Source organism: Lactuca sativa, chromosome 4 (assembly GCF_002870075.4).
Source record: "Lactuca sativa cultivar Salinas chromosome 4, Lsat_Salinas_v11, whole genome shotgun sequence".
In the NCBI taxonomy this organism is placed as follows: domain Eukaryota; kingdom Viridiplantae; phylum Streptophyta; class Magnoliopsida; order Asterales; family Asteraceae; genus Lactuca; species Lactuca sativa.
In genome coordinates, this window is record NC_056626.2 from 67430086 (window position 1) to 67445686 (window position 15601).

The window sequence follows — 15601 nt, forward strand, 5'->3', positions numbered from 1 at the left end:
AAGTGAAATTCATGTGTTTTCTTGTATTGGATATTTTAAGCAAAAGAGTCAACCGCCACAAATTATTTTTATAATTAATTCATGTAATTAATATTTGGACTACTAAATGTTCAAGGAGAATCTTAGTCCGCTGCCAAATAGCAAGGAGAAAAACAAAAACAAAAACAATAAGAAATAAAGTTCATTTAAGCATTCCATCAAACACTTGACATGCACAAATTTAGTAAAAATCAAAGTTAATTGTTACTAGTATTGGAAATCAAATGGCAAAGAAAATAACAAAAAAAAGTACATATCTTTCAATTAAGTTTCAGTTCAGCTTTTTGTTGTCATTTATATGGATCGATTTAACATTATTAGCTTCCTCATACCAATTTCTCAATGGACACATTCTTGAATCTCTCCAATTCATATTTGAAATAGCATCATACATTATAAAGGAGTAGCATCCCGTATTAACCTCAACATCATCCAAAAAAATTGCAATTCTTGAACAAATCCAAGGGGTAGCATGGGCTACCCCTAGCTCTATGCTAGTTCCGTCACTGACTTATGATTATATGTTTTTTAATTTATTTTGATTGATTTATAACTTGTATTTATGTGAACCAACGATCGAACCAGTTGAACACTCATTTGTCATAAATATTGATTTTATTAAAAAATAATAATAATTTCAGAAATTTTAATGTAGTATACATAATAATTAGAATTTTTTTTATAAACTCTGAGAACCAGTTATCATACCGGTTCAACTTAAAAACCGGTTTTTAAAACATTTAAAATCTTCAATAAAGTCTTAATATTTTGGTTTGGTTTACATTTTAATCATAACTTTTATTTTTTGAAAAAAAAAAGTTACAAATGTTTTATATTTTGAAAAAATATTTATTTTTTATAAGCAGAAAATGACATATTATATTATAAAATTAGATAATCATGATTTTTTTTTCAAAAAATAAATATTAAAATTAAACCGTAAATTGATATAAAATATTAAGACTTTATGGAGATTTCTATAAAAATAAATAAATAATTGGTTTTTTCGTTTTCTTGATAGAAAAGAAAACAGTCACAGAACACAAATGCTCAAAAAAAAAAAAAGGTTTCTGTTTACATCAAGAAAAGGAGCATACTTCATTTTTCTCTCACAACGCACATATTCACGTAAACGCAGCGACTTTGATCTGAAATCCGATCATCATAATCATGCCGAAGGAACAAGCAAACTGGTCTCCCTACGACAACAATGGAGGGTATCCTCATTATGCCCTAAATTATCTCCCTTTCTCTCCATAAATGTATCAATTTCTCAATGTCTAATGTTCCCTCTTTGGTATGCATCTATGAAATGTGCAGAACTTGTGTCGCGATTGCCGGTGCGGATTACTGTGTGATTGCAGCCGATACTCGAATGTCCACTGGCTACAGTATTCTCACCCGAGAGTACTCCAAAATCTGTAAATTGTACGACCATTTCCTTTCCAATTTTGTGTTTAATCAACTAATAAGCTTATATGTACTTGTCATTTGAATTTCGTTTCAACTGTTATGCTGAATATCCAAATCCCTGTCTTGATTAATTGTTAATTCGTGGTAGTTTGATCCACTTTAGGGCTTTAGGGTTATCAGATATTTACATCATTGTTTGATTCTTTATTTTCAGAGCGGACAAAAGCTTCATGGCTTCTTCAGGATTTCAAGCTGATGTGAAAGCATTGCAGAAGGTCCTGGCCTCTAGACACTCTGTAAGTACTTTGTCTGGATAAATTGCTGAATGAATAAATTCTATTTCATTAAAGTCAAAAAGAAACATCGCTTTTATATGTTTTTCATCTTCAACAGATCTATCAGCATCAGCACAACAAGCAGATGAGTTGCCCTGCAATGGCGCAGCTTTTATCAAACACCCTTTACTACAAACGATTCTTTCCATACTACGCATTCAATGTTTTAGGTGGACTTGATAGTGAAGGAAAAGGTTGTGTGTTCACATATGATGCTGTTGGATCATATGAAAGAGTTGGATACAGTGCTCAAGGCTCTGGTGCTACACTTATTACTCCCTTTTTGGATAACCAACTTAAATCCCCTAGCCCTCTTCTGTTGCCAGCAAAGGTTTGTTTGGATCGAGTTTTCATACATTTTTTAGTTTTATATAAGTTTATATGTTTGTTTATGATTGTTGTTTTTTGCAGGATGCTGTTACACCACTTTCTGAAGCTGAAGCTATTGATTTGGTGAAGACTTGTTTTGCATCTGCAACAGAAAGAGATATATACACTGTAAGTTTCTACACCAGATAAATGATGCCTAAGAAAGATTTGTAGGATATAATAGGGAAAGTTTCGTTAAGTGAAAAAGAAACACTTATCTATATAGCTTAACAGATGAAAAGTTTTTTTTGTATCTTATAGCTTTCTTTTTTATGCACATTATACAGGGAGACAAGGTCGAAATCGTAATTTTGAATGCTGATGGTATTCGGCGTGAATACGAGGAACTTCGCAGAGATTAGTCCTTCCATGAAATTTGACTCTTGTGATCAATCATGTTTTGATGGTGTTTCATATCTGAGTTCTTGTAATTTACTCTTGATGTTGAATCACTTAATTTTGCAATCACATAAAACTTGTGTTTTCGCCTTCTTGTCTTTCTTGAAAAGTAAACCATTTTTTTATTTTTATTTTCTGGCTTTTGGGATGCAAGCTTTTCATGTTTGGGTATGCATCAGCCTTTCAAGAAAATGAATAATCATGTCGTGCTATGTTGAATGTTGTTGACAGCTTTGTGTTTTTCCTATATGTTATGGAAAGAGAACACATAGGTGAATACAGTTTCTTTTACTCCACGCTTTGACTGGAAGCATTGTATTTTTTTTTTAACAAAATATAGTTTGGGTGAAACATGAGATACGAAAACAAGCCCTCATTTTTCAATCTACATAATCTAACAGCAAAAAGTCCTTAAATGTTATTATTTGAAAACAAAACTATAAAATCAAAATAAGGGAACTCCACATGATCAAGTTCAATGTTAACATCTTCATGTTTTTAGTGAGCTTGGTTGCAGTGAAGCACATGATCAGCAACTGAAGCCTTATTAAAAGTCATCTTCAGAAGCCCATCCCTTTTTCTCTAAAGCCAATCTCAATGCCTACAAAAACAAATATCACCTTAAAATAATGTAATCCCTTCTTTATGCACTTGTAGAAAAAGATTGCAACAACCAATTCTGCAAAAGTGTTCCTAATATGTGATCATGTTGTTGCATAGGGGTTTGTTTGTTAATACCTTGACTCTCTTTTTGTTGGCATCAGAACCAAATCCGAAACGTGAAGCTGATCGATATTGTACAACTGGTTTCTTCCCAGGAGGAAACCAAAACTCAACATCATCCACAAACTGACACATGTAATGTAACAACACAAAACCAATTCAACACCATCATTTCAACATATAAGAAAAACACATTTTGTTTTTTCTTTAACTTACCCCTAAAATCGGGCTTTCATACTCCACTCTTATATAATCATCTTTCTTCTCTACTACCCTTGGTGTGAAGTTGTCAGGTTTTGTTGATTTTAACTGTGATAATACCATAAAAACAATCAAATAAACTCCTAACACACTTGAAATTTGAAGAAAAATAGGTTTGTAAGTTGTAACACTTGGAAATTAATTATCTAACCACATCTACAAGCTCCTCCATTGCCACTTCTTTGCTCACAGGTTTCTTGCTTCCACGCCCTTCCTTTGGATTATAATTCCTGCATAAATTTTGAAAATTGAAGTAGTTTAATTGATATTCAAAGTCAATGTATGACAATTTGAATGGTAACAAATGATCTTACCAAGGTGGTGCATAGTGGACAAGGTCACTGATATTCTCAGAAGTTGAAATGCAATTGTTAGTTGCAGGGCATAAAGCTAAAGCAGGAGGATTCTTCTGCACGCCAAGATAATTGGGTTTATTTCCACTGCAGCAAACACAAATCAACTCAAAATTTCTCAATTCTAACTCTTTTTCATTTTTGCAATAGCCCCCAAATAATTTCAAAACTCCGAGGGTTTCTCGCATTTTCCATAACTACAAGCACAGCTAATGAAAATCTAATTCAGTCAAAATATCAAGCATTCAATATCAGAACAATGATTTTTCCACATTAGGTACCTAAAGTGAAAGATAGCACCAAGAACTGCAATTTCGCTGCTCCTCAATATAACCTCCCTGAAAAGTGAAAACACCACGCGTTTGGATAAACTAATCCAGAAATTCATCAGCATTCTTAGATTGATGTGAACGAAAGAGTTGGGTTACCTTCGGGTTACTTGTTCTTGTTGGTCGTCGGAGTTATTGTTCTTCGAAGATGATATGAACCGACGAGACCAATTGATTCTACTTTTTATGACATTTAATTTACCTTTTGGGTGAATTGAGCTATTGTTGTTGTACAAATGCTTATAGATGCTTGGTGATGATGATGCCATAGACGCCATTGCTGCGAGTTTCAGAGTTGGTCCAGTGACGTGTGTGAACCGGAGATGAAGAGATGGTTTCAAGCACCAAAAAGCGATTAATTACTTTGTTACGAACCCGGCTTACTTCACATGTTCATCGGATACGTTTACTATAAGTACTCTACGCCTATTGATTTGTACATTACAACTTTTTTTCTTCATAAATCGGTGTAAAAGTATTGAGAGTTGAGATACAGAATTGTTACTACACCCACAAATTTAACCCTTCAGATAAATTAGTTGATATGTCTAAAACTATGGTTTCGGGTTTTGACTTTTGAACTTATGTAACAATAAAATATCTTTGGCATTTTCTAACATGTGTTTTAAGGTCACACATAGAAATCATTAATTGAACTATTAATTATGGATAATATTGCCATAATTAAATACAAAATTTTTTAATTATAGAAAATATTATTCATAATTAATGCATTTCACATTTAATTATAATAATACTAGGCGAATGCCCACGCGTTGCGCAGAAACACTTATACAGTTGAAGTCTTTACAAATATATGATTTTTTTAATATAACAATAACGTTATTGTTAAATTTGATATAATAATTTCTATATATTATATTGATATAATATATTGATTATTTATAATTATATGATAATATATACATTTATTATAACTTCATAATCTCAATCGTTTGAATAACTTCTACCCGCGAGTTACACATGAATAAAATTTAATATAATATATGATTTGATGTTATTTATAGTTGTTTTTACTGTTAATTAATTTTTTAAAATGTATTTGTTTAATATTTTAATTTCTATCATTATCATTATTTAAAACATCAAACATTGTTTTTTATTTTAAAACTAACAATATAATCATTTATATAGAGTTGTTTTTAACTATTGTTATTGTAAGTTATTTTAAGCTACTTATTTGGAAACTTTTAACGATTATAAAAATATATTTAAGAAATATTTTAGTTAAATTGAAATTACAATTTAGTTTTTGCTTTTATCACTACAATTTATCACTTTAACTATTTACAAAATATTCTTTAGTTTTTTTAAATGGAACTGAAATTTATATTTGAGTTGACATTGTAATGCGCAGAAACATCTATATAGTTCAAGTCCTTACAAATACATATTTTAAAATATAACACTAACGTTGTTGTTAAATTTGATATAATATATTGACTATTTTGAATTATATGATAATATATAAATATATTATAACGTCATAATCTCAATCGTTTGAAAGACTTCTACTCGCGAGTTACACATCAATAAAATTAAATATTATATATGGTTTAATATTATTTATAGTTGTTATTTTTAACTAATTTTTTAAAATATATTTGCTTAATGTTTTAATTTCTATCATTATAATTATTTAAAACATCAAACATTATTTTGTTGATTTTAAAGGTAACAATATAATCATTTATATAGAGTTATTTTTAACTATTGTTATTATAAGTTATTTTAAGCTGCTTATTTGAAAATTTTTAACGATTATATAAATGTATTTAGGAAATATTTCAATTAAACTGATATAACAAATTAGTTTTTTTTGCATTTATCACTATAATTTATCACTTTTAACTATTTACAAAATATTATTTGGTTTTTTTAGTCGAACTGAAATTTATATTTAAGTTGACACTTTAATGTTATATTTAAATTAACAATTTAAGTATTTTGTCCAAACTGTTCAAAAATTGTAGCTTTAAACTGATAATGGTTTACATGCAACAACATTTTAAATTTAATAAATTAAGTATAATATGTTAAAATTTAAAGAAATAACTTTATAAATAGAAGTAAATATATTATTTTAAAATTGAAATTTAGTCTATTTATGATTACACTTTAGGTTTGATATTTATTTAACCTTATTAACCAACTTACAATCATTATTAAAAAGACACTACAATTTATCATTTTTAACTATTTATAAAATAATCTTTGGGTTGTTTAAGTTAAATCAAATTTATATTTAAGTTGAGCCTATAATGTTATATTTTAATTAATAATGTAAGTATTTTCTTCAAATTGTTCAAAAATTATACCTTTAAAATGATAATTGTTTACATCCAACAATATATTAAAACTAATAAATTAAGTATAATACGTTAAAAGTTAAAAAACATAATTTTATAAGTAGAATTAAAGATATTATTTTAATATTGAAATTTATTTTATATATGAATACACTTTAGATTTGATATTTATTTAACCTAATTACCAAATTATAATTATCATTATAAAGAAATTGAAAAGTCATAAGAGTTTCAAATGAATGTGGTGGAAGGAAAAAAGAATGGGGGTTTCAAATGCATGAGATTCAAGAAAAAATGCTAGCTTTATAAGTATGTATAATTTTCCATAACAGGAATAGGATCAAATGAGAATACTTAAAAATTGAAAATGCGAAAACAGATCTGGACCATTTAAATACTTAGATCAAAGGTTATTATTAAACAGACGATTTATGAAAAAAATTTAAAACTAATGATATTAAAGTGTAACTTGTAAATGATCAGAATGGCATAATAGGAATTGTAGCTTTACCTATTACCTATAATTTCTCACCATCTCACCTCTTTCCTTTCATCTTTCTCGTATCTATATTCCTTCTGTCTCTATTCTCTCTCTCTCTTTCTCTAGGTTTTTATAATAAATTTGCCTCCATCATAAACATACTACCACGAGGATCTTTTCAGCATCATCACCTCACGTCGTGGCCACTATCGTTGTACCCATCACCGGTGACGCTAGAAGTGGCGTCGATGAGACCGGATGAGGCGCCTCCTTATGTCGCCTTTCACTCGATTCTAGGGCTACGAATACACAGATACACAATAGCAAAAACAAAAAGAAACACTTCTGCTCTTCGTGTTCTTCTTTCTTCTTTTTTAGACCAAGACCTACAAGTCAATTATTGGCAAAATGAGTACTCTTTAAGATCCATCAGGTAATCAACCTTATTGGCTATTTGATTATTCGATTTTCTGATTTTGAATACGAGAGAGTCTTTGGTTCCCTACTTTATACTTAGCGGATTTCTGATTATGAAATTTCCAAGTTCCGATTTCTGAAATGTGAAGAATGAAGTTTGATTTCTGATTCTGAAAACCAATATGAATATTGCTATTTTTTGCTAATCTGATTCTTAATGAACGAGAATTTTAGCCCAATTTACTTATTTTTTTTAACTTTACTTTTTGCTCCTTTGTATTTGAATTCGTTTTTCTTTTAATTGTAGTTTTCTGTAAGTTCTTTAAGGTTCTTATATCATCTGAATGTGACATTTGTGCTTTTTTTGTGAGAACGAGAGCAAAAACTGATTTTTTTTTTCTTGATTAAGTTATAATCATTAGTGACTAAACGAAGCAATATTCTTCGAGTTTAATCATTAAGAAGGTTTACTTCTTGAATCTATAAGAGGTTTTAGGATTGTGCTTTATTCATTTATGCATATTTGTTTTTTTGTTTGATTTTTAATATAGATTTAGTTCTTGTGGATGATTACAGTCGTTCTTTATTCATTTCATATTAAATGTGTATTTGGTTAATGAGTTAAGCACTTTGTTTACAAATAATACAATTTTTTTTGATTTCTTGTAGATTGACCGACTTAATACGGATAGCCTAAATGATTATAATGATGAAAGATGAAGAATGCACATAGACAACAACTTGGAACGAGTCGAAATTTATTTATATTAAGACATTATAATTTTTCATTTGTGATTATAATTGTATTCATATATGATTGTAAATGTGTTTTGTTTATTTATTTATTCCAAAGTTGATGTTTGATTTTTTAAATTTTATATTGTGCTTTATTCATTTACGATTATATTTGTATTTATTAAAGACAATAGTATTTTATATTTATAAATGAAAATGTGCATTCATATATGAATGCATGTCTCGAAGTGATTTTAATCACTAACTACAGTTGTGTCAAAATAAAAGTCAAATTCTAATATAATCATTTATGATTGATAGTTTGGTTTTTTATCCATTTCTGATTGACGTATAATTTATATGAAATTAGAGAAAAATTTTGATTTTTTAAGATTCTTTTTTTTTGTTTCAAAATAATTTTGGGTAAAATGTTTTTTATGCTCCATTAATAAGAAAAAAAAATCGAATATTTTTTTATGTTTTGGTAACTGATCCTAAATTTAAAGAAATTTGATTGAATTTTATTTTATTTTAATTTAATTAAAATATACAATTATTAATATGTCCTTACCCAAAATTTTCGTTTTTCAACATAACCAAAAACCATAATCTGAGTGTCATATCATAAACCATACATGTTGTATCTCAAAATAATAATAAAAACACTGTGCGGAAAACTGTATCATATCCATGTCATATAAAAATTAAGGACCAAATCAACTCCTAGGATAAAAGTTGAAGCTGTGGTGTGTGCGATGCCATCATCCCGAGCTCTTCCCTCTACAAGCGGGAGTACCTGAAACCAAAACTAAAACTGTAAGCACGAAGCTTAGTGAGCTCCCCCAAGCTACCACATACCATACAGTACATATAAAACACATACTGGGCCTTGCCCACTGCATCAGACCGAGGTCTGGAACTAGTTGCATCGGACCGAAGTCCGGAACTAACTGCATCGGACCGGAGTCCGGAACTAACTGCATCGGACCGAAGTCCGGAACTAACTGCATCGGACCGAAGTCCGGAACTGACTGATCATGACATAGCATATCACATAACAACTATTATATTCACACATACTGCATACTGCATCAGACCGAAGTCCGGAACTCATAACACAAATATGCTTGAATCACAAAGACGTCAAGCCAGCTAGCTACTACATCAAACTAAAGACCGGAACTACTGATAATTACACGGGCCGGCATTGTGGCCGTAGACCCGTTCCTACTGAAGGGAAACTCACCTCGTGAACTGGCTGCTGAGTGAAAAGCTCTGAGGGCTAACTGCTGCTGCTCCGGTACCTCCCCGGCTACAAGTCCATAAACACACTTAATCAAATACTAAACACTGCACTGGGTAAAATGACTCTTTTACCTTTGGTCAAAGTCAACCCTCGGACAAAGTCAACCTACAGTTGACCTGACTCGCCGAGTTGGGCCGCCAACTCGCCGAGTCCCTGTTCTCATTCCTCGACCCTACTCGCTGCTACTCGTCGAGTATGGCATCGACTCGACGAGTACTCATTCGATCCAAGAACTCAGACAATCTTCATCCGACTCGCCGAGTCATATGAACAACTCGACGAGTTGTTCTTGAGTCTAAGAAGATTGCCTTGGACTCGCCGAGTTGTATGAACAACTCGCCGAGTCCCTCCAACACTGAGTCTACTCTCAACTCGCTGAGTCCACTCTCTAACTCACTGGATCCACTCGACACTGCTAGAAATGAAGGAATCGGGAACTCGCGACCCAACTCGCCGAGTCGTTCTTCCCGACTCGCCGAGTTGCCGCCATGCAACTGATTTTTACTCGATTTTGTTTGAATCCAACACATACAATTGATAGATCTGAGTCCAATAAGCTGATTTACCACGTAAAGTTTCCAACTTTACGTGTACAACCTCATGAATAAGGGAAATAAGGCTAAAAGATGCACAAAATGGGTAGATCTATGGTTAATATGCAAAGTAACTCCAAAAAGGCAGTAGATCTGGGCTCTACAACACCCAATCATTCAGATCTAAAGATATCTCGACTTATTAAGGCATTCATGCAAACATAAGGCTTGGAACAAGCATCAACTAGATCATAGGAGAGCTCTAATGGAGGTTTAAAGCATATAACAAGAGGGAAAATCCGAAAATACCTCAAATAACTCAGATTTTCCCTTGGATCTTTGCACTACACCTCTTCTCCTTGCTCCTTGCTTCTTCTCCTTCTTCAAACCTTCACAAAATGGCACAAAACACTTAGCTCACACAAGGGTGGATTAGGGTTCTTTCTCACAGTGTTCTCAGGGTGAGGGAGGCGAGAATGGGGCTATAAGGTGACTTAAATAGTGGGCAACCCGGGGATTTAGGGTTTCACCCAGACGGATGCACTCGCCGAGTCTCCGGCTCCCACGTGCTCGAAGTCGCGACCCTACTCGGCGAGTCAGGCTATGAACTCGCCGAGTCCCTCTAGCAAAACTTCAAAATAAATACCAAGGAATTACCATACCGGACACGGGTCGTTACAATTCTCCCCCACTTATCTCAGACTTCGTCCTCGAAGTCTGCTACGGCTGAATCTGCAAATAACTCTGGGTAGTGCTCCCTCATCTCCTCCTCAGCCTCCCACGTCCACTCAGACCCCTTCCGGTGCTGCCACTGCACCTTTACTAACTGAATTTCCTTGTTCCTCAGGGTCTTGGTTTTCCGGTCCAGAATTGCGACCGGTCTCTCAATGTAATTCAGGCTGCTATCAACCTGAATATCCTCTAGGGGAACGACTGCTGACTCATCCACCAGACACTTTCTCAACTGAGACACATGGAAAGTGTTGTGGATCTGACTAAGCTCCTCAGGAAGATCTAACCGATAAGCAACCCGACCCACCCGGGCCAAAACCCTGAAAGGACCAATAAATCTGGGGCCCAACTTGCCCCTCTTCCGGAACCTGATGACACCCTTCCAAGGTGAGACCTTCAGAAGGACCATATCCCCCACCTGGAACTCCAAGTCCGAACGCCTCCTATCGGCGTAACTTTTCTGCCGACTCTGAGCGGTCTGCAGTCTACTACGGACCTGCTGGATCAACTCGGTCGTCTTGAGCACCACCTCTGTGCTCCCAATGACTCGCTGACCGACCTCGCCCCAACAAATTGGGGTCCTACACTTCCTCCCATACAGCATCTCAAAGGGAGGTCGATCAATGCTCGCATGATAACTGTTGTTATACGAGAATTCCGCTAACGGAAGATACGTATCCCAACTGCCACCGAAATCTAGGACACACGCCCTTAGCATGTTCTCGAGAGTCTGAATCGTCCTCTCGCTCTGCCCATCTGTCTGAGGGTGGAAAGCGGTGCTGAAATGGAGACGAGTACCCATCTCGTCGTGGAACCGCTTCCAAAATCTGGATGTGAAACGGACATCTCGGTCTGACACCACCGATACCGGCACTCCATGACGTGCCACAATCTCACGCACATAGATATCGGCTAACTTCTCCGCCGATATACTCTCCTGGATCGGGATAAAATGGGCACTCTTCGTCAACCGATCCACTACTACCCATATTGAATCCACTCCACGCGCGGTCCAGGGAAGCTTGGTGACAAAATCCATGGTAATGTCCTCCCATTTCCACACGGGAATGTCTAACGGCTGCATCCTGCCGTGAGGTCTCTGGTGCTCCGCCTTGACCTTCCGGCAGGTCAGGCATCTCTCAACGTACCAGGCGACGTCCCGCTTCATGCAGGGCCACCAATAATCAGGTCGAAGATCTCGGTACATCTTTGTCGCCCCTGGGTGGATAGAAAACCGAGACTTATGAGCCTCATCCATCAACACCTGCCGTACTCCACCCCAGTACGGTACCCACACCCTCCCGTGAAGCGTCAGCAAACCACGACTATCATAATCAAACGAGGCTACTCGGCCCACAATCCTTTCACACTTCTGTCTCTCCTCCTTGAGACCCTCTACCTGAGCCTCCTTGATCCGCTCCAACAACGGAGTGATCACTGTCATCCTCAAACATAGATCCCTGATAGGGGCCGCCGACACCTTGCGGCTCAGGGCATCGGCCACCACATTGGCCTTCCCTGGATGGTATAGGATCTCACAGTCGTAATCCTTTAGCACATCCAACCACCTCCTCTGCCTCATATTCAAACTCGGCTGAACCATAAGATACCTCAAACTCTTGTGATCCGTGTAAATAGTACAACGAACCCCATAAAGGTAATGCCTCCAAATCTTGAGGGCAAACACAACTGCCCCCAGCTCCAAATCATGGGTAGGATAATTAGCCTCGTGAGGCTTCAACTGTCTCGAGGCATAAGCTATCACATGGCCTCGCTACATCAAAACTGCTCCCATACCTGTGATCGAGGCATCACAATAGACTACAAAGTCCTCTACTCCCTCTGGCAAGGTAAGGATCGGAGCCTCGCATAATCTCTGCCTGAGGGTCTCAAACGCTGACTGCTGCTCAGGACCCCAACGAAATACCACTGACTTCCTGGTCAGTCGGGTGAGCGGCACTGCTATCTTGGAGAAATCCTGAATAAATCTCCGATAATACCCTGCCAATCCCAGGAAGCTCCGAATCTCAGATGGAGACTTCGGGACCTCCCACTGCATCACGGCCTCTATCTTGGCCGGATCTACCAAAATACCCTTCTGGTTGACGAGGTGACCAAGGAACTGCACCTCGCGCAACCAGAACTCACATTTGGAGAACTTTGCGAAAAGTCTCTCCTTCCTCAAAACCTCCAGCACCTCCCACAGGTGCTCCTCGTGCTGCTCCTACGTCTTGGAATATACCAAGATGTCATCTATGAACACTATCACTGACCGATCCAGCATCGGCCTACACACGCGGTTCATGAGATCCATGAACACGGCTGGAGCATTGGTGAGCCCAAATGGCATCACCACAAACTCGTAATGACCATACCTGGTCCTGAAAGCAGTCTTCTGTACATCCTCATCTCTAACCCGCATCTGATGATAACCGGAGCGTAGATCGATCTTGGAGAACCAAGACGCTCCCTGAAGCTGATCAAACAAATCATCTATCCTCGGGAGTGGGTAACGGTTCTTCACCGTTACCTTATTCAACTCCCGGTAATCTATACACATACGATGCGACCCATCCTTCTTCCTCACAAACAGGATCGGCGCTCCCCAAGGCGAACTGCTCGGCCGAATGAAACCCTTGTCTAACAGCTCATGCAGCTGTGTAGACAACTCCTGCATCTCAGGGGGAGCTAGTCGATACGGTGCCTTGGCTATCGGAGCCGCACCAGGAATGAGGTCGATCCTGAACTCAACCTGTCTCTCAGGAGGTATCCCCGGCAAATCCTCGGGAAACACGTCCGGGTAGTCACGAACAATAGGAACATCATCAACTGATGTCTTGACCTTCTCCCGGGCATCCAAAACGTAAGCTACAAAACCGACGCAACCCTGCTGAACATAGCGCCTCGCCCTTGCGGCGGAACAAAAGGTCGGTCCGTGCTGTGGCCTCTCGCCCTGAATCACCAACTCTCCCCCACTGGGAGTGCGAACCCTCACTAGCTGAAGCTCACAATCAATCACCGCCCCATTGGGGCTTAGCCAATCCATACCCACAATAACCTTATTCCCTCGCAGGGGAATAGGTACCAGATCCACTGAAAACTGCTCATCAAATAACTGAAGAGAACACCCTCTGTGCACTATGTCGACCCTCACGGTCCTATCATCTGCTATCTCAACCTCTAATGGACCATCCAGCTCCCCTGGAGCCCTACTAAATCTCTTGCTAAGCGCAAGTGATACGAATGATCGGGTAGCCCCCGAATCGAATAATACCAAAGCAGAAATGCCGTTCACAGAGAACGACCCCGTCACCACATCAGGAGTTGCTCGCGCCTCCTCTGCTGTCATCTGAAACACCCTACTCTTCGCCACTGGCGCATCAGCTCGGCCCTGCCGGCCATCTGTAATCCTCAAGGTAGCAGGGGCAGGTGCAGCCACCTTCCCTGCTGCAGCTAAACTCGGACACTGGGACTTTTTATGTCCCCTCTGATTGCACTGAAAGCAAATCAGATCTGATGCTGCGACGGCAGTAGCAGGGGCCGTACAATCCCTACACAAATGCCCAATCCGACCGCACTTGTAGCAGCCGGAACTCCCTGCCTTGCACGCTCCCTCGTGCAATCTCCCACACTTGCCACATCGACCGTGGCTCTGCTGACTCCTAGATCTGTGATCCGAAACCTTGGGCTTTTTGCCCGAACCGCCTGAACCCGAAACCGCCTCCGGTTTCCTCTTCTTCTCCATCTCGAGATCAATCTCCCTCTCCCGTGCCCTAGCAATCATATCTTCCAGCGTTTTACAGCTGGACCGGCTCACAAACTGGCGGATATCGCTCCGCAACATCTCATGATAACGGGCCTTCTTCATTTCCTCATCAGCTACATACTGAGGAACGAGAAGAGCCCTATCCCTGAACTTGGCGGTGATCTCCGCCACTGTCTCTGTAGTCTGGGTGAGGTCCTGAAACTCCCTAGCTAGCTGTTGCACCTCAATGACCGGTGCAAGCTCCGCCCTGAACCTGGTAGAGAAATCAGCCCAGGTCATGGCGTCCAATGCTGCATCATCCCCAATGGCATGTTCGACCTCCTCCCACCAATCCCGTGCCCTGTCCTTCAGAAGACAGGACGCCAATCTGACCTTGTCCCCCTCGGGACATCTGCTAGTACGGAAGGCGTTGGCCACATCCGCCAACCATCTGGTGCTCGCTATGGGGTCTCGCGCCCCATGATAGTCCGGAGCTCCACATGCCCTGAACTCCCTGAAAGTAAGGGTGCGCGACCCCATCATGGCCGCCACCTCGGCACGGAAGGTGCCCAATCTCTCATCCATTAGCTCTAGAATCCCCTCCTTGATCGAACCAAAGATCACAGGAGTCTGCTCTATAATGATGCGCGTAATCTCCGAAGAAAGAAACTCTCGGGTCTGCTCATCCATGCGCTCATCCCCCGAACCTGAACCTGATCCCTCCCCGGCACCTCCGCTGCCGGCTGCTGGTCTCGAACGCAAAACCACCATTCTGAAACACATCACAACTACATCAGAAAACAGAAATATCTCGAGGGATCATTGATACTACAACTAGCTTCCTGGTCTTGTCTCAGCCTTTCTTGATTCGAGTACGGATCCTCTGCTTCCAGTAGTACGGGCCCATACTACCTTCCACATCTATCCGTACTTTCTTCAAGAACTGCCCTGACTCCACCAAGTCACTTCTACTACTACTGATCTCTGCTACTCTCATCCTAGGCTTGCCCCAGGGAAACCTCAAACTCAACTCAACTAGTCCTCAGCTGCTGCAGGTCTCCTTATAATGCTAATTAACAACCACCTGAACACCATCACATG

General features: G+C 38.3%; 2 protein-coding genes and 1 long non-coding RNA gene across 3 annotated transcripts; 2 read left to right on the plus strand and 1 right to left on the minus strand.

The window, feature by feature from the left end:
- Positions 1-1086: 1086 nt before the first annotated feature.
- On the plus strand, positions 1087-2649 carry LOC111879970 (proteasome subunit beta type-1). Its single transcript, XM_023876394.3, has 6 exons — positions 1087-1256; positions 1360-1467; positions 1667-1748; positions 1846-2118; positions 2199-2285; positions 2444-2649. The coding sequence occupies exons 1-6, from the start codon at positions 1210-1212 to the stop codon at positions 2516-2518; spliced, it is 672 nt and encodes a 223-aa protein (XP_023732162.1). The 5' UTR covers positions 1087-1209; the 3' UTR covers positions 2519-2649.
- Positions 2650-2854: 205 nt separating this feature from the next.
- LOC111879969 (uncharacterized) lies at positions 2855-4608 on the minus strand. The gene is made up of 7 exons (XM_023876393.3): positions 4321-4608; positions 4174-4230; positions 3854-3979; positions 3691-3769; positions 3495-3587; positions 3294-3404; positions 2855-3156 (listed from the first exon to the last, which is right to left on the minus strand). Exons 1-7 carry the CDS (start codon positions 4497-4499, stop codon positions 3103-3105), a joined length of 699 nt encoding a protein of 232 aa, XP_023732161.1. The 5' UTR covers positions 4500-4608; the 3' UTR covers positions 2855-3102.
- A 2491-nt stretch (positions 4609-7099) lies between these two features.
- Positions 7100-8327, plus strand: LOC111879976 (uncharacterized). The gene is made up of 2 exons (XR_002846298.2): positions 7100-7465; positions 8119-8327. It is a non-coding gene; the product is annotated as an uncharacterized LOC111879976 (long non-coding RNA).
- The last annotated feature ends 7274 nt before the right edge of the window (positions 8328-15601 follow it).